Genomic DNA, 25,747 nt, shown 5'->3' on the forward strand with positions numbered 1-25,747 from the left:
CCTAGGATGTAGCAGCCCTCACCCTGGAGCCGGCCAAATAATTGGAGCTGCCTGTCCTGGGAGCCTGGGAAAGGGGCTTCTGCAAAGCCTGCTCTGGGCGATTAAACCCAAGGAGGAAGGCCCAGCAGGGACTGGAACCATCTAAACACAGAGACAAGGCTCCCAGTCTGGTGGGGGAGACACAGCTGGGACTAGACAGTCATGAGAGAGAGGTTCTCCCTGTGGGCCGGGCCCTGTTCTAGGTGGTGTGGACACGCACAGGAAGGACGGGGCCCTGCCCTCTTTGAGTTGATTTCCTAGCTAGGGTGATTGGGGAGGCAGACCCTAGGCAAGCGAACAAAAAGAGGACACGAGGTCTGACAAATACCAGGGAGAAAAGAGCCAGGAGATGAGTAGAGGGCAGGGGTCCAGGGAAGGTGTGAGGACCAATGGGAGGCGTGGGTCTGTGAGCTGCACAGACTTGGCTTTGAACCAGATGGCGTTCTTGGGCGACCTTGCTGCCTCTCCAAGCCTCAGACTCAAAGTCCGCATGAGAGCCCTTGGTCAGGCTCTGGTGGCCTGAGTGAGGTCCCTGAGGGGTCCCTGATGGGCTCGGCACCTGTCGATAAAGGGGGCTGTTGGGCCATCCTGCGGTGCTGGGAACTGCACCTGGGAGACGATTCTTGGGGACCCCAGCTGGGGTCTGCGTTGTGTGTTTTGGGATCAGCTCCCGTTCTCCGATGGAGGGCCCTGAGCAAGTATGGTTCTAGAACTTTCCTGCAGGGGGCAGCAGATTTCCACTACAAACGGCCTGTCTCCGCCACCACCTGAACCCAGCCCTGGGAGGGCTCAGCCGTCACTCCCCTGCCCCCTGGGGGCTGTTCTCCTTGGTTGTGAGCCCACACTGGAGCCAGAGACCTGGAGGCACCTTGTCCCTGCCGGAAGTGCGACGGGGCGGGGACACAGGAGAGGGCTAGAGGCTGCAGGGAGAGGCTGGCCTCACCTGCCTACACCAGCAGGAGGCCCGGGGCCCGTGCTGACCGCCACCACCCAGCCTCAGGAGGGGCCTCAGGCAGCCCGGTGGGCTCTCTGCCCCCCAGGGTTGACGGGGCAGCCCTGCTTCACGGTCACCTCCAGCCATCCTTCAGGGATACACAGGCTCCTCCCAGCTCCAGCCTCTCCTGCCTCCCACCTCCGTGTGGCAGGAAGAGGGTCCGCCCTGAGCCGCAAGGCCCAGGCATCGCTCTGCTGGTCCCCCGTGACCTTCCCCTTAGCTCTAAGCTCACTGCTTTGGGTCCGAGGCCATGGGCAACAACCTGCCCTGCTGGCCACGCTCATCTTCTCTGCATCCCTGAGCCCCCGGCTGCAGCCAGCCCAAACTGCCCCTGCAGCCTCAGATGTTTGACGGTCTGCTTCTAGGCCACCGTCCCCCTTTTCTCCACCTCCTTCACCTCCGCGTGCCTGTGAATCCTGTTCAACCTCAAGATGCAATTCAAGCTTGGTTTCCTCCGAGCAGCCTCCTCTGACCATGCTGTCCCTGTCCCGTCTCTGTCTGTCCCTTCCCGGTGCCCACAGATGCCACCAGAGCCCCTGGCATACTCTGTTGCCCCCATGTTCTCATAGCCGCCATGCCCCCCTGGAAAAGTGGGGCTCCCAGCGGGGACTAGGTTTCCTTCACCTCCAGCTCTGAGTCCTGACTTTGCATGGGCCCTGTGGGTGCTGGGCTTGAAGCCTTCTCTTGTGAGGTGCCCAGAGAGGGGACCCGGGGAGAGGAGGGCCGGGGTGCTCCCTTCCCTGGAGGATGAGCATGCTGGGGGCTCGGGCCAGAGCTCAGGTCCCAGTCGGCAGGCCTCCTGGACCAGGGGGACATTTAAAGCAGTTAGAAGCCAGTTCTGGGCAGTAGAACAACTTCCCCAAGGCTTCCTGGCCTGCCGGGCATTAACCCTTCATTTGCTGGATTTTTAGAATCTCCAGGGAACGGACTGGGAGCACGATGAGGCTTTAGAAGCCTGGGGCAAATATTAAGTAGAGGCAATTTACTAGCCCTGATGGTATTATTTCAGCATCGTAGCTCCTGGAAGGGTGGCTATGCTGCGGCAGGCATGCGGTTCCTGGTCTCCGGCTGCCTCACCTGCGGAGGGAGGTACCCAGGCCCGGCCTGGAGCTCACTGTACCAGGCAGGAGGGTGAAAGAGGCAGCAAGGTCTGCGGTGGCAGTAGCAGGGTGGAGAGCCTAGTGGACTCACCCAGGAGGGCCCCAAGGCCCGGGGAGGAGATCCAGGGCCCTCATAGCAGTCTGGCTGACAGCATGGGTACCAGAGAGAACATCTCACTTCAGATCAGGCTGCACCCCGACTGCTGTGACCTGGGCCAGGTGTTAACCTCTCGGGGTAGGGGTGGGAAGTGTCACCCACTTGATGGGGGAGCAGTGCCCGGCCGTGCTAAGCGCCATGCAGGGGGAGCCTTAACTGCTGTGGCCAACTCCTCGGGGCTGCTGGTCCTCAGCATGGACCAGCCTGCCTGGGCCTGGTCATCTGGTCTGTCCTGAGGCCCAGCCCACTCCCTGCCCTGGAGAGGCTGGAGATTAAGGCTCTGCGGGCCTCCCTGCCTCCTTTTGGGGCCACCTCTTCCCACGTTGCTCTGGGCTCCTGTGGTCCCCAGCCCCCCACCCGGGGCCTCTCTGCCTACCCCTCTGAGCCCCGTGTCACGTCACTCTGTCCCCTGCACGGAGCCTCACGGCCCCCTTCACCTCCTGAGTTCTGCTCTGACAGTGGGTGTGGCTGGGAATCAGATTAGCTAACTGTCGCCCAACTAGGTCCTAGTTCAGTGTTTCCTGAACTTGGGGCCAACAGATGTACGGTGGGGAGGGTAGTCCTTTGAGATTTCTAGAAGAATTGAAATTTTTGTATATTTTCATATTGATGGACATCTTTTTCAATCAACTGAAGCGAATCCTGGGTCATTGGGAAGGGCAGGAGGGAGAAAGGAAGCCGGGACTGGAGGGGTGTATTGGAGCCGAGGAATCAGTGCTACTTCCCCGGGGGGACAAGGGAACTCACACCCGAGACGGGCTTCCCAGGGTCAGAAGACTGAAAGGCAGGGGGACAGATGACAGGCAGCTGCGCTGGGGAGAGCCTGGCCCGGACGCTCCCACCTCTGCCCCCCTCCATCGCACGGAGAGGGCCCACTTAGGGTCTGCAAAACATCACGCATTTCTTAAATTAATGCTGTCCTTTTGCGTTTTATTGGTTTTGTAGTTTTGTATGGGCTTAATTAATAAATGTCTTGATTTTATAGTTGAAAGGAGCTATAATTACAAAGATTCTCTCCCTAAACTCATAAATTACACAATGAACTCCCGCCCTGGAGGGCCTGGGGAAATATTGGCCCCTAGAAAGCATCCGTATGTCATGTACCTTTGGGAACCCCGAGCTGGTCACGGCCTTGACTTGGGTGTGAGTGAATAAAGCAGCTTGAGTGATAGGCCCGTGAGCAGAAGCCACCACCTACAGAGGGTTGGTTACTGGGTGCCAGGCTCTGGGCCTGTTTATTGTGTTTGCTCGTTGAGTCCTCACAAAATTGCCATGAGGTCGGATTTATCCCCATTTTCCAAGTGGGGATCCTGAAGCCCAGAGACTTGAAGTAACTTGCCCAAGATCACACAGCTCAATGGTGGAGCTCAGATTCCAACGCGGCTCCTCCTGCCTCTAAAGGCCGAGCTTGTCCCTGCCTTGTTCAATGGCTTCTCCGACTGTCACCCAAGTGCCTTTGACTGGTATTATCTTACTCTCCCGACGGCCCTGTGACCCAGGACTAGAGAGAGAGGCTCAGGGGCAGCGTGTGGCTGCCTCCAGGCCAGAGAACAAGGTGAGCGACGTGAGGACCAGTGCAGGGCCATTTCCCGCCGCCATTCTCATCCCCTTCCTACTCTATTACACCCTCTGTAAGTCATCTGGGGAGGGCGGCCACACTCATCTCCTGGAGCACTGCTGTGTCCTCAACACGAAGCACAGCCCCAGACACGGCACAGGCCTCAGTGGACGTGTGTGGACTAAATGAATGTGTCCCCAGACCCACACCATGACCGGACCCACAGGGGAAGCACCAGCTGGTGTCTGTGCAAGGACCGAAGAGAGAGAGAAGGGAAGGTCAGCACCCAGAGGGAGGGGCCTGGGCACTTCCTGGAGGGGTTCACCGCCCACTTCCACCCTGACCATTAGCAAAGGGCAGGATGTGTCAACTCACCAAGGCAGATGCTGGAGTCGCGCTGCCCGGCTCCCCTTGGCATTGGTCCCTGGTGGTCCAGGCCCCCGGCCTTGACTTGAGGGTCACCTGGGAGCCCTGCTGACCAAGCCCCTCTGGTGGAGCCCAGGATTCCAGTCCCCTGAGCGGCGGGAAGGAGGCGGCGGGAAGGGCGCTCCGCTGTGACAAATCAGTCCTTGGATCAAACGCTTGGCAGGGCGCCTGGCACACGGCAGGTGTCCAGAACAGGTAGCTGTCATGGCACTGGCTGGAGACTCCAGTCCCCATGCATTTGGGAGTGGGGTCCACACCAGCAGCTGGATCATGTCTGGGATTGCCAACAAGGCTGACCCCAACCTGGGAAAGCTGATGGCCGCCCCTGGCCTGGGGTGACCCAGCCGAGACCCCACAGGCAGCCCGGGCTGTCTCCTCCTTCGACCCCAAGCCTCTCAGGCTTCAGGCCTGGCGTACCGTCTTTCCCATCCTCTTTCACTTCAGGGTCTGTTGAGGTCCCCCTACCTGCCCAGACTCCAGGTGGGGGTCTGGTCCCCTGCTTCCCCCAGGACCAGAGCCTTGGCTTGATGCCAGCCCTGTTTTGGGGCTCCTCAAGGGAGGAGCAGGTGGGTGGCATGGGGTTCACCTGGAAACCAGGTCGATGGCATCTGCCTGCTAGGGCTGTTGTGAAAAGGGTCAAAGGAACTGCAAGTTCAAGGCAGGTGTGGGCGTCGCATTTTGTCCTCAGGAAGAACACGTGAGGACACGCGGTCATCATCCCTCGTGGCTGGGAGAGCTGAGGCCGAGAATGACCACACGTCACCCCCAACCATGAAGATGAGGCAGGTACGTGATTCTCCCAACACAGGACTACTCCATTTAAATTATTTGACTGTTTCATTTAAAGTTCTCAAAATTCCTTGGAAGAATGTTTGAAGAATTTAAAATCCTCACTCCCTCATTTCCTTACGTCACACAGTCAGTAGGTGGGTGACAGGGCTGGGATCCTGGGCCAGGTGTGGTCCTGGAGCCTGGGCTCTTCCCTCTGCCCGGGTGTCCCCCTGCCCACACCACTGCCCATCCCTGGTCATCCAGGCCCACCCAACCCAAGGCACACACCCCCTGCCCCCAGGTGAGGGCTTGGCCTTGGGCAGGGTGGGGCTGGTCCAATGGACCAAGCACTTGCACTGCCTCCTTGAGGGCGTGCTTTGGGGACGGCCTCTCCACCCATTTCTAGCCCTCTCAATCCCTTCAGAGGCCTGCTTTCCGGGGTGTCCCCCTCAGCCCCAGCCAGGTCATCCACGTTAATAAAGTGCCCGGCCCCGGAGACAGCGGCTACTGTGGCTGGACTTGTGCACAAAAGGAGCTTGGAGTGAACTTGAGACCCAGGCCCCAGACCATTTCCAGCAGACCTTTCCGAGCATGTCTTTGTTCTCCCCGCCGGCAGATCTGCTTGGCCAGACAGTTTGCTCTGGCTAAAAGGGCCGGCCTGGGGAGGGCTCTACTTCCTGCGGGAGGGAGGGATGAAGCGGCAGGAGGAGTTCAAATGCGGAAGAATCTGTGAGCCTTCCCAGCACTGCTCTGGGCAAGGATGGAGTGATGCCCAGTGACACGCCTGCCTCGGCCTCGGGGATCCAGGCTGCCTGGGATTGTGTCCCCCAGTTCCAGAGACACCCTCGCCCCCAGCACATCGTGCCTTGCACACCTGCTGCCTGTTGCAGTTTCTTAATTAAGTCCATCCTTCTGGGACCTTCCGAGCGTGTTCATTTCTGTTCCTCTCCTTCAGGGCTCTTGCACCAAACCCACGTCAGAGGCAGGAAAGGATTAAATGGTCAAAGGTGCTGAAAAGCCTGGAAAGGTGGGGAAGGTAGCTAAGAGGGAGCTGTGGAATCAGGTGGTAGAGCCTTTGGTCCCACTGATCCAGGAGGTGATGATTTCCCAGGGACAACGGGCACCTCCCTGGGATTAGGGGTCCTTGGACTCCTGATTGGTGCCGGGGGTTCCCCCTGACCACTGGCCAGAACACCAAGCTTCTTCAGCCCGTGTGGGAGCTGGATGAAGAGCTCTTGAATTGTTTCAAGGCCAATCAGACTAAAGAGATGTGATTCCTGGGCCATATTCAAGAGATGAGCACATGGTAAAGGACCGTGAACCAAGCAGGGTCCCCACCCTGAGTGTCTGGTGGGAGACAGGTATGTGAGGCTAAGGGTGGGCCCTTCCTTCAAGGCGCCCTCTCTCCGGACCTCATCGGTCAGCCGGGGAGTGGGCGGGTGCAGGGGCCCTCCTGGTGGGGGAGCTGCCCCAAGCAGGCTTACTGGAGGAGGGAGTCCGTGAAGATGGTGTGAGCTGGGGGGATGAGATGGGGAGGGGCTGACACTAGTTGGGGTCTGTGGTTTCGTTGGTGCTTCCTTCCGTGTTCTCTCTCATTTTTGTCTGTCTTCCCAAGAACCTCTGCAGCAGGACCACCGGCTTCATCCGGCAGATGAGGAAACAGGCCACAGGTCCCACGGCCAGCAAGTGGCTGGGCCAGCACTTGAAGCGGACTTGTTCCAGCCCAGAGGGGCTCCAGCACATCGTCTGGTAGCTGTGGGGAGTAAGTATGGGCCTCCCAGGCTTCCCTCCTATTCTTTTAACTTCCTTTTTTTCAAATTTTAGCATTGTTGTCCTCATCAGGATCAGAACTTTGGTCCATGCGTAATTGGGTGTTTGCCGTAAAGCCCAATCTTAGTGAAGCCAGCTGTCCTGGGCCACCCAACCCACCAGGTTCCCAAGATTCTGTTCGGTCGTGGCCTTCAGGTGTCTTTATCCCCTGAGTGACAGCCGGGAGACCCCTGCCAGTCCTCTTACCGACCACGGCTTTGCAATCGGCTCATTCAAATGTAACACATTTCCCTTTGGGAGTTTTTCTTGGAAGTTTTGTCATTTAAATTTAAAAATTAAGAACAACCCAGGTGAGTGTGCTTTCTAACGTGTCCTAAAGTAAGATTTGGATGTCGGGGTCCCGGACCTGCTCCTCCTGTGGTCCTCCCGGGCTTGGTAAGTGACACCACAGCTTCCCCGGGTGCTGAGCCCACACACCTGGAGGCGACACCTTGGTCCGCTCTCAAGTCCTCTCGTGCCCCAAAGCTCCACCTTCACAGTGAACCCAAAGCCCGTCACTCGTGCCACCTCTGGCTCTGCCACTGCCCTCCCACTTCTGGCTGGCTTTGTGCCGCACCCCCTGACGGCCTTTCTTCCCCGCAGTGATCTCGCTCTTTGCTGGAATGATTCCTTTAAAACCAGAGTCCAGCCTGTCTCCCCATGCTCAGAGCCTGCTAGCAGCTTCCTATGGCAGCTAGAATAACAAGGCCTGTCCTGCTCCAGCTGCCTGTGACCTCACCCTGCACCCTGATCCATGCACCTGGCTTCCTGCGGTCCACACCTTCTGAGCTGCTGCTGTGCCAGGGCGTCTGCACTCACCGTTCCCTGTGGAGAACGCTCTCCCCAGATCTTTGCACGGCCCATTCTCCGGATTCACGCAGGTGAACCAGTACGAGGTCCCCACTGACCCTACCGGAGAGGAAAGCTTCTCCCCACCACCCCCCGATCCGGGGTGCATCTCTCTCGGATCCTTTGACCCATGAACCTTTTCTTCATGTTGCTGTCGCATGGGACATTCGCTGATGTAACTGCTTGGTTAGGGACCCGTCTTGCCCACAAGAACGCAAGGGAGTGTGTACATATCTGTCGCATCCCCCCAGCACCCGCAATCACAAAAGAGTTATCCAATGAATCAAGGAACACGGGCAGTTGCAAAGGGAGGAGATGGCCATTTCTGGTGGCCCCTGCATGCTGCCAGGGAGCCAGGGCTCCGTGTGCAAGGCAATTTATGAGCGTTAGCGCATTGGATTTCTGTCATGGCCTTGGGAGGTAGGTACTCCTAATTCCATTTTACAAAGAAGGAATCCAAGGTTCAAAATATCCAAGGGAGACCACACAGCGACGGGCAGAGCCAGTTTGGATGCCAAGTCAGCCTGCCGTCTGAGACCAGGTGCCCCCACCCCCCGGCCCCAGTCCGTGCAACCTCCGGCTCCACCCTGCGCGCCGGCATTGCTCTAACGAGCCCCATTCTGGCCTGGCTCAGATGGGTTCTCGGTAAGCGGGGGTGGTGGAGCGCGGAGAGGGGCCCGCAGCTCCAGCTGCTAATGCGTTTACCTCCAGGCTGACTGGCCTCGGCTGAGCTGGCACAGAAGCGTCCCTGCTCCAAACCCAGCCTGCGGAGTAAGATGAAGCTGCTTCTTGGGAATCGTTTAGCGCACGACTCTGTGTTCCATATTCATGATGAAATGCAAATTTCCATGTTCACTGAGGGCAACTAGTAGCATGGTACTTGGAAAAGAATTCCAGCTGGTTAAGTTTAGGGTCCTGAACAAATTCCAAACCGAGACTCTTTTCTGGCCAGTGCCGCAGCTTTTTCATCTGATGGTGAACGAGATTTTTTTTTTTCTCTCCCGTGTGCCCTGGCCCTGGCTTCTCAATAATCTGTTCTTCTGCGCTGGCCAAGTGCCAACAGCCCTCGTTGGTTCCCCACCCCCTGCATGAGTATTCATTTCATCCCACTTTCTAGGGAGGCTGAGAGGACTATCAATTTGGGTGACTGGGTAAGATGCGTGGGGATGTCCCAGCCTTGTTTCGTCCCTTCCAGGATGGTTCTTCCTCCCAAGGCCCGGACTCCTGTGTTCTCTCTGGGAGCCTGCTTAAGAACAGGGCTCTAGAAAGTTCTCCCTTCCTATTTTTAGCTTCCTCCTCGGCTTGGGATTGGTGTACATGCTCACTCTCTGGTTTTCTCGGTTCACCTCCCCGCCGAGCTTCCAGGGTCCACGTGGCCCTCTCCCCTGTCCTTTCACCCACCGTCTTACTCAACCCCTCTTGCTTTGGGATACTAGTGACACCAACACTGGACACTCACTGTGTGCCAGGCCCTGTCCTTAGTACTTCACAGGAATTAACTCACTGAATCTTCAAACAACCCTATGGGATGGACACTCCCCACTTTACAAAGGAGGGGATGCAGGCTCAGAGAGGTTGACTCGCCCAAGGTCACAGAGCTAGGAAAGTGGAGAAGCTGGGACGTGGCCTGGCTTAACTGGGCTGCTATTCTGCTGCCTGGCGTTTAGTATGAACAGCAGGGACTTTGGGGGCAAAACAGGCCTAGGTGTACATGTTGGCCCTGCCCTTGCTAAGGAACCCTAGGCCAGTCAGTCCATCTCCCCGAGTCTCTCTTTTCCCATCCGTAAAACGGGCATGCATTTGTTCCTGACTCACTGGATAACTTTATTTTTATTATTTTTTTATTATTATTCATTATTATTATTTTTTTAATTTTTTGCGGTACATGGGCCTCTCACTGTCGTGGCCTCTCCCGTTGCGGAGCACAGGCTCCGGACGCGCAGGCTCAGCGGCCATGGCTCACGGGCCCAGCCGCTCCGCGGCATGTGGGATCTTCCCGGACCAGGGCACGAACCCGTGTCCCCTGCATCGGCAGGCAGACTCTCAACCACTGTGCCACCAGGGAAACCCTGGATAACTTTAAAAGATGAAATGTGAAGACCTGAAGCAAGCTTCAGTCCTGTGCACACTGATGGACCCTCTGCAGTGCCACCACCCTTTCCCTGGGCTGCAGGCAAGGAGGGGGACCTTTGGGGAGGGAGGCAGCCACAGTTCCAGATCTGGGGTCCTAGACTGATGGACTCCTCCTGGATCTCAGGCCAGCCCACCCAACCTCGCCCCAGAAGGCCCTTCATGTCCCTCCCTCCACGTGACCATCTGTCTCCAAGACGGTTCCAGCTTTGCAAGGGAACCTGGACCCCTCAAGCCCCAAAGGCAGCTCATCACAAGGAGAAAAAGTAATTTTAGAGAAGCAGGGGGCTTTGGTTGTTTAATTGCTTCTCCTTCTGCAGGCACTCACAACACTCAACTCACACACACACACACACACACACAAGCGTGCGCGCGCTGCCCGCTCCCCTTTCCCTGGTAGATACACTGTAAGGGGGCAGCCACCACCAAAGTCAACCCTCCACCCCGAAAGGAACCAAAGTCCGTTCAGATAACAAACTCCAACACGTAGTCCAAAAGAAAGTAACAAAACAAAACAAAAATCCCAAACTTTACTTGCATTTAGCCATTAATAAATAATTTACAGTATGTACACGCGGTGACACTCCACACAGGTCGCAGACACGGGACACAGTGAGGGGCCCCCACTTCCAAGCAGAACGTGATCAAACACAACCAAAATAAAGTGCTTCACTTTTTACTTCCAACATAGGGACCATCTAAAAACCAGCAGGGAGGGGCTGGGGCTGCGCCTCCCACCCACCTGCCCGCCTAGCCCACGGCTTGGCAGAGAGAGGGAACCTCTCGGAGGGGGAGGCAGGGACCAGTCCGCAGCCTCCCGGGCCAGTGTATGAGAGGTCCCTGGGCAACAGCAGAGGGGCGGTCGGGGACAGTGGGGCCTGCGGGGCTTCTGGGAGGATCGCCCTCCGGGACACAGCCGCGCCTTTAGGAGTGGAGCTCAGCTCGGTGCTGGTCCCCAGGGTTCTCTGAAACAGCAGCAGAGGTGGGACTGGTTCGGGGCTCCTCGGATGGGCAGCTTGGCTGACGTGAGGTGGGAAAGTCTCCTGGCTGTGTGGCCACGGGGCTTAAGAGAAAGGCCTAGAAGGAGGAGATCCTGCCAGGGATGCTAAAGGCTGAGACACCTTCCAGGCCCTGCTCCTTTCCCCAGAATGCAGACCTGGGTGGACAGGGCAGGGAGCAAGGATCTGGGGGGCAGGTGAGGAGAAAGCAGAGGATCAGGGCAGGCCAGCTGGCCCCATCCGCTGAGTCTCCAGCCCGCACCCTGCGGCCTCAGTTCCCCTGCTCACCGCCTCTTGCCACCTGATGGGGAGGAAGGAACAGAAATCAAGGGGGTGGCTCTCTGTTTAGACATTTAGAAGCAAAGACTCGACTTCCAAAGAACAGTGGGGACCGGGGGACAGGAGGATGGGCAGTGGGGGAAGGCGCCAGAGCAGGCATTGCTCAGAGCACGTGCCGACGACATGTGTCGTCCCCCACCTGCGGGGCCTGGTAACTGGGGCCTGAGCCTGTGCCCAGCCAGGGCGCACACGGTGGTCTCTCCTTGGCTCGCAGGGAGGCCACAGGTGGGAAGGCACCAGGAGGACACAACTTTTTGGCCGAAGGGTTACGTTAGTTTTCTAAAGATGCCAAGCAGCACCCCGGGGGTGTCCTGAAGCCCAAGAAGAAAGGATGCCCTGGCCAGGGGTCCAGCCTCGAGGCTACCTCCGCCCCCCGTCCTTGTGTGTGCGAGTGTGTACGAGTGTGTGTGCGTGGAGTGGGCGCAGGTGGCCCGGGATGCGCGTGCAGCAGTCAGCCGGGCCTGTTTCAGTGCATTGCAGGGGTGAGGGCAGGTCGACTCTGCCCACGCCCAGTGTCTCTGTTGGGGTGAGGGCTTAGGCCTGAGGGGCTCTGATTTGCACATTCACACGGCGGGGCGGGCGGAGAGGGGCAGCTCTCCCTCTGCACAGCTCTATGTCACAAACGTCACAGCACTGGTCACCACAACCTTGTCCCGGGCCCCGGGGGAGGGGAGGGGACGTCCCACGCACCCAGCCCTTGCCAGCAGGCAGCCCAAGGCAGCGCGGAGATGCGTGGCCGCCGGGGCTCCGGACCCCTGCAGGGACTGCGGGGCCACCGGGAGGCCACCACCGGCCCTCGTGCAGCCGCCGACCAGTTCGGTGACGCCTCGCTCTCGGTCCTAGGTGGCCTCCAGCAGCACAGGAAGCAGGGGCAGGAGTAGAAGGCTGCCGAGGAGGGACCAGGGGGCCGGGGGCAGCCCTGCGGCGGCCGCCCGGCCCGGCGGCTCCCGAGTCCTCTCGTACAGGTGCAGCTTGTCTTTGTTGGAGTGGAGCATCTTGACGTCCTCCAGGGCGTAGTAGGCGGCCAGCGTGAAGTTCACGTCTCCTGTGGTGAGCAGGTCGAAGACGCAGGCCTGGTAGTAGAGGTCCTCCACGGGCAGCTTCTCCTTGCACTTGGCCACGGCCGTCTCGTATGGGAAGGTGTCGGGGGCTGAGGGGGCGGGGCTGGCGGCTGGTAGCCCGTGGGCGCCGGGGCTCTCGGCGCCGGCTCGGAAGGCCTGGAAGTCGATCTGCTGGTTGAGTGGGCAGCCCCTCAGGCAGAGGTAGAGGCCCTGGCTGTCCCGGTCTTCCACGGCGTTGACTACCTCCTCGGGCATGCGGACCGCGAAAGTCAGGTAGCCACCCACCTGGCGGACCACGATGGTGGTGCCGATGTACTTGGCCTGGATCTCCACGTGCTGGCCCGACACCTTCTCGGTGATCTTCAGGCTGTTGGCCCCGTGCTTGTCGCCGCCGTTCTTGGAGCCGTCGGCGAAGGCGGCAGGGAGCTCGTCCATCTCGGCCTGGTACACCTTCTGGTCCACGCACTCCTGGAAGTTCTTGAAGATGATGGTGAGCTGTGGGGCAAGGGGGCAAAGAGAGGGGGTGAGGCAGTACCGGGAACTGTGGAGGGGACAAGGCCCAGCCCCAGACTTACAATGATCTGGACTGAGCGGAGGGATGGCAAGAGCCCCCAGGATGTCCCAGACCGCCCCTTCCCCACTGTGGTCACTGTGCAGTGCCACCTGCCCTACGCATTTAATATGTTTCTTTAAAACAATCTGCATTTTTGCTTAAAAATTTTTTTGACTTAGGGAACTTTATACTCCTCTCCTAAATAGAAAACCAGCTCATTTACTATATACAAAGAGGAAACATAACAAGAAAAGCATGGCTAATTAAAAATGAAAGGTCGTTACCCACTGTAGTAGGCTGAAGAATGGCCTCCGAGATATCAGGCGCTAATCCCTGGAACCTGTAAATGTTACCTTATATGACAAATGGGAGCTTGCAGTTGAGATTAGGTTAAGGATACATTATCCTTAACTTATTAAGGATAAGAAATTATCCTGGTGGGCCCTAAATGTAATCACATGTGTCCTCATAAGAGGGAGGCAGAAGAGAAGGCGGGGTTTCCATAGAGGCAGAGACCAGAGGGTTGTGGCCACAAGTTGAAGGATGCTGGCCACCAGCAGAGGCCTGGAAGAAGCAACGAACAGACTCTCCCCTGAAGCCTCCAGAAGGATCGGTCCTGCTGACACCTTGATGCTAGCCCCTTAAGACTCATTTCAGACTTTCGCCTTCAGAGGTAGGAGAATAAATTTCTATTTGTTTGAATCACTTAGTTTGTGGTACTTGTTACAGCAGCAATAGGAAACGAATATGGACCACAACCAAAGGACCATAAGCCACAGGCCGAACATAACAGCAGGTGGAAGAGACTGATGTTCAAAGAAAGAACGAGCAGGCAAAATCCATGCAGGCAGGCAGGCAGAGGTCAGCAGAGGCCACCGCAGCAGGGCTGCCCTGCGGGGTCTCCCAGCCAGGCCTTGGCAGTAGCAGGAGGAAGAGGGAGGGGAGGGAGGTGCCAGTCAGCAAAAGGGAGACGGGGGCTCCAGATTAACGGGCAGCCCTGGCCAGGGGAGCAGCGAGGCACATTTCTGCTGGAGCCTGCAGCCGGGGTGAGGGGCTGCACTGAGCTACCGGAGAAGCAGAGGGCTAAGCGGCTCCATCAGTAACCGTCCTCCTGCAAACCACAGACACAGGCACACTTGCTGCCTTTATTACTTCTGGGCCTGTGCGGCGCTGCAGGGAAGGTGACATTACCTCGGATTTATAGACAAGGAAATTCGGGTTCAGAAAGTAAAGTGACTTGCCCAAGGTCACACAGCCAGCAAGAGGCAGAGCTGGGATTAGGCTCTTGGTTTCCAGTCCCTGGGCATTTTTGGCCAAAAAGTCATAGGGTGGGAGGCCTGTGAGAAGGACAAGAGACCAACAGTCCGGGGAGTGATGTGTTTCCCCTGTCACCCTGGGTGAGACGTCTGGCTGTTCTTTCCTCCGTAACCCTAACCAGGAAGATGGGGTGGAGACATGAGTGAAACTGGGAAACTTGCCCCCGCCCTGGTCCTGCTGGACTCTCAGCCTGAAGCCAGGAAAGGAGGTGGGGCGATGGGGGCAAGATGGTGCCCAGGCATCTTGGGACCTCCCGCTAAAAGCACCCCACTCCGGCCCGGCCCCAACCTCTTCACGGCCCCCAGCCACCATTCCCAGGCCCTGTCCCCTCATCCCCGCCACCAAGCCTGGAGAAGAAGGGCCTCACCAGCTGGGTTACCACACCTCCTCTTAACGTCTGTAGGCCGAAGGGGCTCTAGCAAAGGGCGGGGGCTGCTGACGACATGTATGGTCGGTCGTGGCTGAATTCTCTGCCTGGGCACCCCAGGGGGACGTGGCAGTTGAGGGGCATGAAGGTGGCCTGGACAGCTCTCGGGGTTGAGGGCAATGCAGCAAAGCACTAGGGGAATTTCTGGCTGAACAGTGGGTGTATGACAAAGGCGAGGCCCCAGACTTGCTAGAAACCAAAGAGGAAACCCAAAGCAGCTCCGATGGGGAAGGGAAGGCGGGGAGAGCTGCCACAGGACCTCAGCTCAGGCAGGAGGGTCAGGGAGAGGCCGGCCAAGACAGGCGGAGGGGGAGGTGCCGGTGGGGCATGGGCCAGGGAGTGTCTGGCTGCAGTTCCGGGGTGGCTGGGGACACAGCCAGGAGGGGGAAGCCGGCAGGGAGTGGCCTTGGCTGGGGGCCCCAGGAGCAGGTGCTGAGACGCCTCAGGACTGGAGAGGGGCAGCCTAGGGGCTGCAGAAAGTTCTAGGCTGAGCAAACCCACAAAGTAGCAAGAGCTGGGCTGGAGGTGTCGCCGGCTCTGTTTCACGGCTGCTCTGCGCGTCCCCTCACGCCAGTATAAAGCTCAGGGGTGACCAGGCAGGGAGTGTACGAGGGGCCCTCAGAGGGAACGCAGAGAAGACCCCAGCCCTTCTCACCCCGTTCCTGAGAGATGTAAGAATGAGAGGAAGTCTGAGAGGGGCAGGCCACAGCATGACTTTTGGGAACTCCAGGGCACCTGGGCCTTGCTGGGTCCCTTCCTCCGTCAGAAACATTAAAAACTACATTCGTGGCGGAGATTGGGATTGACATATACACGCTACTATATATAAAACAGATGACTAATAAGGACCTACTGTGTAGCACAGGGAACTCAATACTCTGTAACGACCTATATGGAAAAAGAATCCAAAAAAGAGTGGATATACGTATAACTGACTCACTTTGCTGTACACCTGAACCTAACACAACATTGCAAATCAACTATAGGCCAGCAGAATTCTTTTAAAAGAAAGACGCTGCATTTTGGGACTGCATTGGCGTAAAGACTAATATAGTCTCGGTTGGATCATGTTGGCTTTTTCCTTCTGACTTTAAAAGGAAGGAAAGCCTTCTCGTGGCCCTAGAAGTCTTGGGGCCAAGGCACTGCGCCTGTGGGGCCTGACGGGTGCGCAGGGGGCACTCTGCGTGGTCTTCACGGGACACGAGGAGGGGCTGGTGCTCTGAGGTCGAGAGCCGGAGGCCCTGCCAGAGGCCACAGCGGGCTACAGCGGGAGGCCCGCGTGCACAGCTCCCTGAGCCCGGGGCTCTGCTTCCCCGTCTCCTCCCTGGAGGTCACAGGCTGGTCCCGGGACGAGGCTCTTCTGCTTTGCTGTGGGATGTCCAAGGTGGCTGCAGCCCCCCCATCCTGCCCCTAGCCCCACGCATCATCGAACCCCACGAAACTGCCGCTCCTTCACTGCCCAGACCTATGAACATGGCGACTTCACAGGGATCCACCTCCTGCTGCTTCCTGTCTCCATCCTAGGCTCCTGCCCTGATGAGGCCGCCTGCCTGCCTGCTTGCCTGCGGGGGGCCGGGAGGTGGGCCAGCCAGGGTGGTCTGGGCAGTGGGTGGTCCTGCCATGGGGGGAGGGGTGTGCAATGAGGGGCTCTGGTGTCCCTGCCTGGTGTGCAGGGCCACACAGACACTGGGGGCGGGGGAGTAGGGGGGTGGCGTTCCCAGTGCCATCGGCCTCCCTGGAACAGGAAAGGCTGGTTTCGCTCTAACCGCCATCTCTTGCGGAGACAGTCTCCTGGAAGGCTGACAGGCTGCTTGACTCTTCCTGGCACCGGTGCCAGGGACTCAACCACAAGGAACAGCATGAAGGGGGCCTGTCGAAAGCCAGGCGGCTCACTGCCCACACAGCCGCAGGCGTGGCTGCCGCTCCCGCCTCGGCTGCCCCCTTCCCCGAGGGGCTCGCGCCCTCTCCACTGCTGGGCACAGGGCAGAGCCCGAGTGTCATCAGAACTATTCATGGAGCGCCAACTGTGTGCCAGGCCTGGGGCTGGGGGCTGTGTCCACATGAGGGGAGGAAACAGCCCAAGACCCCCGTCCTCACGGTGCTCACACTGCGGGGGTGGAAGGTGATGTCATAGACTAAGCGGATGAAGGATGCCGTGTGATGGAATGGAAGTGCAACAGGGAACATGCGAGGGGGCCGCCGTGGGGGGAGGCACCGAGATCCGAGCTCCTCTCCTCCCTGAGGCTCAAAACGGGGTGCCCCCAGCGCAGCCAGAAAGAGGAAGACAGAGCAGGGGGCGGGCATGGGAGGCAGTCCCATGGGAACAGGAAGTTGAAAGGTCAGCTTGGGCTGGAAACACTAGATGTCGACCCTCCACAAGAACAGAGGGCTAGGTAGGGTTTGACAGTGAGAATACCGTGCTCCTGGGCAAGGCACCACGGCTGAGGGGATGGGAAATCACAAAAGCCCAGGTTCCACCACCTCGGGGATAAGAGCCCACACTCTGCCTGGCTCTGCTGCTGCCCCCTCCCGTCGTGTCCTTCGGGGGCAAGCTCAGGGCAAGGGCAGGCAGGAGGCCTTCCCCGGTGCTCTGTGCAGAGCCAGTGCCCCGCCCCAAGACCCTCAGCATCCTGCTGCCCCACCCAGCACCCATCATCAGCATCCTGTGGCTATCTTTGTGCTCCACTGTTAGCCTGGGAGCTGCTGAGACGGAGGCGTCGCCGAGCACAGAGGCTGGCACAGAAGAGCTGTTTGGTCAATGTTTTCTGAATCAGCGAAGGAACACACACACCTGAGTAATGGAGGCCCAAGAGAACAGGCAGAGGCAGGCCGAGGGCACTGGGGAACCAGCCACCCATGTCTCTCACCCGGGTACCATGAGACCCCAGTCGGCCCTGAGGCCTGAAGCTGGCTTGGCCACAGACACGGACTCACTGCCCGGCCTCCAGCAGAGCCTGTGCTGCCTCCTGGCTGATGGGGAGATAAGAGAAGGCTGCTAAAACTCTTCACCTGCTGGGAAGATCAAGGTGGCCCTAGGTCACCGTGGAAATGGGTTGGCTTGATCAAGGGGCTCTGCTGCAGAGCCCCAGACCCTTCTGGAAGCTTCATGCTGGGACAGGAAGGGAGGCGCTCCCATGCCTACTTGGGCAGTTCTGCTGGCCAGTGCCCAGCAGTGAGCCTGAAACAGAGTGAGCATTTGAAAAATGTGGGCTAAGTGAATGAATGGAATACAAGAACAAATGAACGAATAAGCCGTTTGGTTTGTGGACGGCCTCGCTGAGCTCAGGGTCCCACTGTGTGCCAATAGAAAGCTGAGGGTGGTAGCCAGGGGTTCTAAGCCCAGGCACCTCACCCCGGCCTGCGGGACCCACTAGTATGTGACCCAAAGGCTCCTTCTCTAGCTTTCACCCCCAGTCAAAGGGGCCAGCAAGCCCCCCTTGCTGGTCACTAACCACAACTCCTCCCAGGTCTGTTGTCACATCTGACGCTTACACCACCCTTGTCAGGAGGGGTAGGCCTCCTGAGGTCCACAGCCCCCTCACGCCCTCAGACCTCCTGTGTGCCCCCTGCCAGCTGGGGACAGGGAGGCGGGGTCCCCCTTGCACAGTGTGTTTGCTGCTGAATTTGGAAGCCGCGGCCTCAGGCTCCAGACATTCATTTATCTTGGCTCTAGGGAGGGAGGCGGGTAGGTGAAGGCGGTCGCTGCACAGAAGGCGGCCGGCACCTTGATTCAGGCCCCCTTAGTCTGTGGAGGGCTGAGAGGGGGGAGGGGGAGGAGGGAGCCCTGGCCGCAATTTGCTGCCCACTGGGCTTCATGGCCTGCTGCCAAATGCCTGTCAGAGCATCCATGGGGCTAAGGCCTGCTTACTTCCCACCCAGCAGCTGGTCCCAGAAGAGAGCCCTGTGGGCACGCAAGGGCCACCGGAGCAGAGGGAGGTGGCAGGAATTTTCCTGGCTGCCAGGTCACCTCAGTGTCCTCCTCTGGGGCATGGAGGGACGAGGAGGAACAGAAACACCCTTGTGGGCCAGCCTGGCACTACCCCACACACTGCCTTGCAACGTGCTCTTCCTGGGAAAACAGACCCGCTGCCAAACCGGAAACTCCAGGGGCTCTGGTGGCCCAGGCACCGGGGAGGTAGCGTTGTCCCCATGGCCTGGACGCTAATCGTCCACCAGCCTCCTGGACCTGAGACCACGTTCTCCGGCCGAGTCTGAATGTGAGGTCACGGGAGTCCCTCCTGGAAAAATGCGAGGGAGAATCTGGAGTGGACAGGAATGTCCCATTGCCTGGGCCACGGGCCACGTCATGGCTGCCTCTGGCTGTGGCTCTGTGAGTAGGACTTGAGTCCTGCCACCCAGACACTGAAGCCTCCTTGGGTCAGAAGATGATTGGCTCTCGGTGGCCTCCGGGGCTCCAGATGGGAACCTCCTCTCCTGGCAGTGAGAACACGCTGGGCTCTGGAGTCCCCTGGCTCCGGTGAAATCCCAGCTTGGTTCCCAGCCGAATGCACTTTGGGTGGGGAGGCCACTTTCCCTCTTAGAGCCTCAGGTTCCGGAGCTGCCCTGGACAGACGGGCTGCATGGGTGGCCCTGGGCGTGCTCAGTGGGCTGATGCCCTGTCCTCACTTGTTCCATCTTCCCTGTGCCCAGACACCACGGCCCTCTCTGCTCTGAGGCTGCAGCCTTCCTGTGTCGGTGTGGGACAGAGACAAAGGGCAGGATGGTACCCTGCAGCCCCGACTGGCACCAGCAGCATCCAGCAGCCGTGGCCTCCAACCGGCGTCCTCAACGCCCTCCATGCCCCAGAATCACTGGGGGTTTTAAAAAAAGAACACATCTGACCCCCACCCAGAGATGTGGTGTCAGAGCGGCCTGGGGGGTCCAGAACCATTATCTTCTAAAATCCGCTCGGTTCGTAAATGTACAGCCACAATGAGAACCCCTGGGCAGGACCGTCACCTCCAGGAGGCTGTTGGGTCCGCTTGTCTGGGGCGGGGTTTGACTCCCACTGGACAGTAAGCTCCGCGATGATAACGACAGAAACATACCTGCATATTGGCTCCCCTTTATTGGGATTTGACTCTGGAGTTCTACGAAAATATAGTTTGGGGCAAGAAAAGACTGTCCCAGAAGTTTGAAACTGAATGCTCTGGGAGTGTTTTTAAACTTTCTGGACCATTAACCCTAGTAAGAAATCCATCTTACTTACAGCTAGACCCAATGTGCACGCACATGAACAGACGCACACAACAAAATCTAAGTTTCCTAAACGTTTACTCTTGCACTGGGAAAGCATTCACAAACTGCCTTAATATAGGCTAGGTTTGGCTATCCTGTTCTACCCTGCGCCCCGCAACCCAGACCCATCCCCAAACTATGCCTGTGTGCTAGCTTCTGATGCCAGAAGGCTGATTTCAAAGACCCCTAGTGGACGGTGTACAGCAGCAGTTTGAGAAACACCTCACTCTGGGCAAAGGGCAGAGGTGGCTCCAGGGTAGTTCACCTGACGACAAAGAACGTGCAGGACATTCCTTCCTAAATAATTTGCTCAGTTACCGACGAGAGGAACATGGCGGGTCAGGGGGCGTCTGGGTCGGGGGGGAGGAAAGTCCGGGCCCTCCTGACGGCAGGGCCTGGTGCCGTGACCCGCCTCACCACCCCCGGCCCCCCTCCCCCGTACCTTGCTGGTGGCGGTGGCGGCTGAGCCAGGCAGCACCGGTGTGTTGGTGACCTGCACGTTTAGGTAATTATTGTCGATGAGCGGCCAGGCGCCCTGCACTTTGCAGGTCTGGAAACGGTCTGTGAAAGTCCGGAGGTGTGGGTCCCCGAAGAGGCCGCAGTGCGTGTAGTTGGGGGCGGCCGCGCGATTGTGGAAGCTCTTCTCGTAGTGGCAGATCTCGGGGCTGTCCGAGCGTTCTTGGCTGTCCCCCGCTGGCGGCGGCAGCGTGCGTAGGTGCGGCTGCGACGTGGGGCCATCCTTGGAGCAGTTGTGCTGGCTCATGAGGTCCTCGATGCCATGGACGGCAGAGTGGTAGGCCAGGTCCCCCCGGCAGGTGCGGGCTGTGCGCCGCGTGCACAGGGCGTAGGTGCGCAGCGCCGCGCAGAACTCGGGGGCTTCGTCCGGGGCCGGCGCGTGGCTGCCCGCCGTGGCGCTCCAGAACTCAGAGTTGCACTTGAGGATCTTGCACGAGGAGGTGGCTGCGGATAGAGGAAGGGAGGCGCTGTCACGTTGGGAGTGGTGAGCCCAGGCCTCCTCCACCCCCGTGGGCCAGGGCTGCGGGACACGTGCAAGGGACAAAGGACGCCTCATCTCAGGCGTTGGAAGAGTTCCTGCAGGCGCAGAACCTGCCTTTCCCACTTTCCCGATTCTTCTGCGCAGCCGTAATGACCCTGAGTGGCTAGGCCTGCAGACCTGCAGGCTGAAAGGCCTGGCGGAGGACTACCGGCACCCCCCCACCCCCGCCCCCCGCCGCAAGCTCTCCGCCCACCCTTGGGCTTTTGGCGTCTGTTGACACTTTCACAACTACCGCCAAGAATTTCGGCACAGCAAAAGAAATCTGGCAGGGAATTAAGCCCCACTATTCAGTATGTGTTCTGATCTCTGCCACTGTGTGACCTTGTACAAATCACTTAACTTCTCTGTGCCTCATTTTACTTATCTAGAAAATGGGGTAATATAGTATCCACCCTATGAGGTTGCTGAAAGTGTTAAAGGACTTATCCCGGCACCGGGCACAGAGCAGAAGCTCAATGAACGTTAGCTAGTGTGATCATTCTATTAGCCCTGGTCACAGAGGGCCTGGTTCTGTCACTTCGTCTGCAGATGAAAGGCAGCTTCCCTCTTGGTCTCCGGAGCTCCATCCCCCATTATTCTGCTCAGCAGAGCAAGCTGGGAGGCAACTGAGTGGCAACCTTGGATCGGCTCTAATTCATGCTTTTATTTTTTTTTTTTAAGGTCACTTTAAGCGTTGAGACCTTAGTGATAATTAGCTACAGATAATTATCATGCCTGAGAACTGTGACCTCAACACACCTGCATCTTGTACCTAGACACATGGAATCTGCCCTTTCCTGGCCTCCTGGATTCCTCTGCACGGCCCATAGTGACCAGAAGTGGCAGCAGGAGGGACGTTTCTAAACAGGCTTCCAGGTGCAAAGGGGCCGGCAGACCAGCTGCGAGGTGCAGCTTTTGGCGTCTCAGCCCAATCAACAGAGGGGAAGGAGGCGCTTGCTCCAGCCACTCCTGGCTCGGCCACTCATCTGGCTCTTAACCTTGGAAAAGTCAGTCTACTTCTCTGTTACTGGCTTTTTACCTAAAAAATCAAGTTGTGCCTGAAAGCAGGGACAGAAGTATATGAGGGCAGGCTAGCAAAAGAACCATCCAGGCAGCTGCCCTGTGTGGCCCTGGTCTGTGCTGCCAGGCCCCGTACCTGGATGCCTGGGCCACCGAGCTCAGGGAGCTCTCCCACCTCTGCAGGTGCGGGCGCCGTTCTCCTGGAGCTGGTGTGACTTGCCCCGAGTATATCTGGTAAACACGGTGCTTGTCCTAAAATTCAGGCTTTTCCCCTAACTTGACCTGTATTTGTCACACCTCTGGTAAACAAGGTCATTTCAGGAGGTATCTGGGTGAGCATTTTTCTTTTCACTGGAGAAGTCACGTATTTAAATATGTATTAGGAAAAATAAAACAGATTTGATAGAAGAGCTACAGATTTCCCATTTTAAGTGGAAGCAGCATGCTGACCTAGAGAAGCAGATCTGGTAAACGATAGGGGGTGACCGCTGTGAAGAGGTGCCCGTCCGGGGAGACCCCCTGTGTGGTCGCCCTCCCAGAGCCATGTTCCTGGCCCAGGTCTCCTTTGAAAGGCGGCTAGAAGATTCTCCGGCCCCGTCATCTTCATGATTTCCCAACCTGTATTAGATGCCCAAGGGCCCAACATCCCTGTGGGCGGCAAATGCTACTGTGCCCTGAGTGGGAGACGGTAAAGGGGGCCTCGAGGTGGGGGTGTGTGTGGAAAGGATGCCGTGGAGAACAAGCAGTGTGGAGGAACACAGGTCAGGGGAACTGGCCGCTGCAGCTGCCAGCCCTCCACCTCTGGTCTGCGGCCTCCCCGTAATGCCCACTCCGGTAGCCTCGGTGATTACAGGTGAGCTGACCTGCCATTCTGCTTCCTCAGAATTCTGGAGGTAGGCATCTCAGAGGAAACTACCCCAAAGGGACTCAGGCCTCATGCTGAGTGGCAGCTACCTTTGCTCTGCCCACTGCCCACTGGCCCACCAGCCCTGGGTCCCCCTCTGGCCTTCACCTTGCCCAAAGGACAGAAAAGACAGTGCCCGTCCCTTTACAGCCAGACCACTGCAGCACACGCAGGGCTGTGCTGGCCTCAGCTCTCCACCAGAGCCAAGCTGGGGTGGCACAGACTGAAGTCCCAGCTAACTGACTCTGTTCCAGGCTCAGTGGCCTGGGCCCTGCAGGCCTCACCTCATTCAGGGCCCCAGGCAGCCTCACAGGTGGGCACTACAGCATCCCCGCCTCCCAGAGAGCAGAGCCAGGCTCAGCGAGGCTGACTGAGGTTCCACTGTGAGGAGGAAGCAGGATGTGAATCGAGCCCCTCAGACCTGAGAGCCCAGGCCCTTGGCGATGCCAAGACCTCGGACAACCTTGGTGCATTCACGATTCCCTCCACCGGCCGCTGGGTGGTTCAAAGGCACACTCCGCCACAGGTGGGCTACAGCCTCTCCCTGAGGACCCCTCCTGCGACGCTGAGAGACTGCCACCCGCCAGGAGGCCCATGGTCCACACGCTCCGCGGCGTTGCCTCCACAGACTGGTTTCCAGGGCCTGTTTCTCAGGGTGCAGCCAGGGGTGGGCAGGGGCTTGAAGGCTGGGGTCGGGATGCTGCCCAGGGCAGGGCCAACCTGCACACAGTGTGGGACGCGTTGGGGGCGTCCCATTCCCGACCCCCGTCATGCGTGGCTCTATTCCCCCCGAACGGGCGACGGGGGGGTCTGCTGTCTGCACAGCCTTGACACCTGGGCTCAGAGCAGTGTCTCAGCTAAAGAGTTCTCTGGTGTGTCTGGAATGCATGACCGAAATCCCACTCCGGTGCCCTCAGAGAGAGTCCCCGAAGTGCCCTGGGGTCATCGAGTGGATCTGTTCAGAGCCGCGCTCCTCGAATGGGCCCACCAACCACCGGGCTCTGCCTCCGCCGGGCCCAGTGGGCCTGAGGTCTGCACCGCTGTCAGGTGCTCTGGGGGTCATTTTCTCTTCAACAGCCCGTCACAGAGGGGCCAAGTTGCCCGTCACCCCCCCGGCTCCCCCGCAGGTCTGGAATGTGTGAACGGGGCATCTTCTCGGGGGGTGGGGGGCGGGGGGGCTGCAGGCAGAGAGGGCAGTGAGGAGACCGGCCTCCCGAGGAGCAAGCCCAGCTGCGACCCAGCTGCCAACACTGAGCAGCCCGGGGCACTCAGGCTGTCAGCGCTCGGAGACAAGGCCTTTCATCTCTCTGTTCACCGTGGCTCCGCCCCTTGCTCCCCCCGCCCCCTCCTGAGCCACAGGTAGCAACCGGCCACCTCCTGAGGGCGCATGGCAGCTCCGTCCACCACCCGCAGGCGGCGACAGGGGTTGCTCTCCCGCTGCCCTCGCACCCAGGGCCTCCCTCCAGCCTCCATCCCGGCGGGGCGGTGGCGGTAGAGGGGCTGAGCTTGAAGTCCTGCCAATCCCATTTCTCAACCCTCTGGAGAACATTCTCGATGCGATCGTCCAGGGCTGGGCCAAAAGTGGGGAAGTCTGAAGGCGACGCTGGTCGCGTGGGATGGCGGGCAGAGTGTGCGCCGGAGGGAGGGTGTCTGGCCCAAAGTCCCACTCTGTCCCCTACGAGTAGTTGTGGGAATTGGACTTGACCTCAGTTTCCTTAGCTGTGAAGTGGAGGTAACACCCACCTCAGAAGCTGCTGAGGATTGAGATGTACTTGGCATGCCTGGGACCCAGTGGGCACTCAACAAATAAGGTCCCCGACAAAGGTCTCAGAGGGGGACAGATACAACCCCCCTGTGAGGTCGGAGGTTAAGTCACCAGGCAGGGGACGGAAGGGCATTGGATGGGAGCCAGCCCCTCCCTCTGCCTCTTCCCTAGCGAATCCCAGGGACTGCTCCCAGCCCTCTACCCTCCTCCTCGGGTTAGGGCCCTGGCTGGCGCTCCGACTGCCCTTCTGCCTTGACTCAGATCAGCTGGGTCTGGCCAGCTCTTCCTGCCCACTGCCCACTCACACCCAAAGGCCCAGCCCCAAAGCCCACCTGGCTCAGTCCAGGACCATGATGCCTGGGCCCACATTTCCCTGATGTCCTGGGTTTCCCCAGCTGTCCCGAACCCTTGGGCCTTGCACATCTTCCTAAGGGTCTAAGAGGAACCCCAGGCGCTCCCATCATAAGGGAGAAGCTTCAGATCAGGGTGGGGGAATGGTGTATAAGAGGCCACTGAGAGTAACGAGAGCTGGGACCAGAATTGGGGGATATCCCCTCTGCCCTCTCTCCAGGTGGTAACGCAGCTCTCCCAGGCCCGTCTGCCATCATTTCCTGGGGGCCTTAGGGAAGGGTGCCAGGGATGCCAGGGCTGGACAGTCCCCACGGGTGGCGAGCCAAGGGGCCCTAACCCCCATGGAGTCATCCTGCCGCCCTGTGTTCCACTCCAGTAAATCATAGACTGAAGGCTCCCCAACCCAGGTCAGGGACCTGAATGTAACCTGGCCCAGCATCAAAAGGAAAAGCTCTGGACTGTGGCGTCACCTGCCAAAGAGACCCCAGAGGGGCTGATTTTTATGTGCTGTATCTTAAAAAAAAAAAGAAAGACAGACCTGAATTCCAGGCAGTAAACCTTGGGCTTTTCTGATGTGAGTGTTCAAGGAAGAAGGAAGGAGAGGAAAGTCCGAGAGTTTGAAACATCTTACTGCAACTCGTATGAGTGGGAAGAGGTAGCAAGCTTTTCTGAGCGCGGCTTCCTTGGTGCTTTCAGTGCGACAGAAGGCGGCCTGCTGCCCTGTTCCTGCCTGGCGCCTGCAGACGGCCACCTCGCCACGGTGCCACGGCAGCCCATGTGCGCACGGCCAGGTGATTAAAGTTCTCCTGAGCTCCTATTTCCATCTCAGACGCTGCGTCCTCAGGCACCGGGGGCTCTCAAAGGGCCCCTCCTGACCCTTGGTACCTGGAGCTCCACCTCAGACA

General features: G+C 58.7%; 1 protein-coding gene across 4 annotated transcripts in view; it reads right to left on the reverse strand.

The window, feature by feature from the left end:
• Positions 1-11,865: 11,865 nt before the first annotated feature.
• RGMA (repulsive guidance molecule BMP co-receptor a) overlaps positions 11,866-25,747 on the reverse strand; it is a 42,852-nt gene continuing 28,970 nt past the window's right edge. For all 4 annotated transcript variants that reach the window (XM_004271668.4, XM_033431476.2, XM_033431475.2 and 1 more), the window contains 2 exons: positions 20,209-20,726; positions 11,866-12,726 (listed from right to left, as the gene is read on the reverse strand). In XM_004271668.4, the coding sequence (XP_004271716.1) occupies positions 12,010-12,726; positions 20,209-20,726 (1,235 nt within the window). In that variant the 3' untranslated portion in view covers positions 11,866-12,009. The remainder of the gene's footprint in view (positions 12,727-20,208; positions 20,727-25,747) is intronic.

The sequence above is a fragment of the Orcinus orca genome, chromosome 2 (assembly GCF_937001465.1).
Source record: "Orcinus orca chromosome 2, mOrcOrc1.1, whole genome shotgun sequence".
Lineage (NCBI taxonomy): Eukaryota > Metazoa > Chordata > Mammalia > Artiodactyla > Delphinidae > Orcinus > Orcinus orca.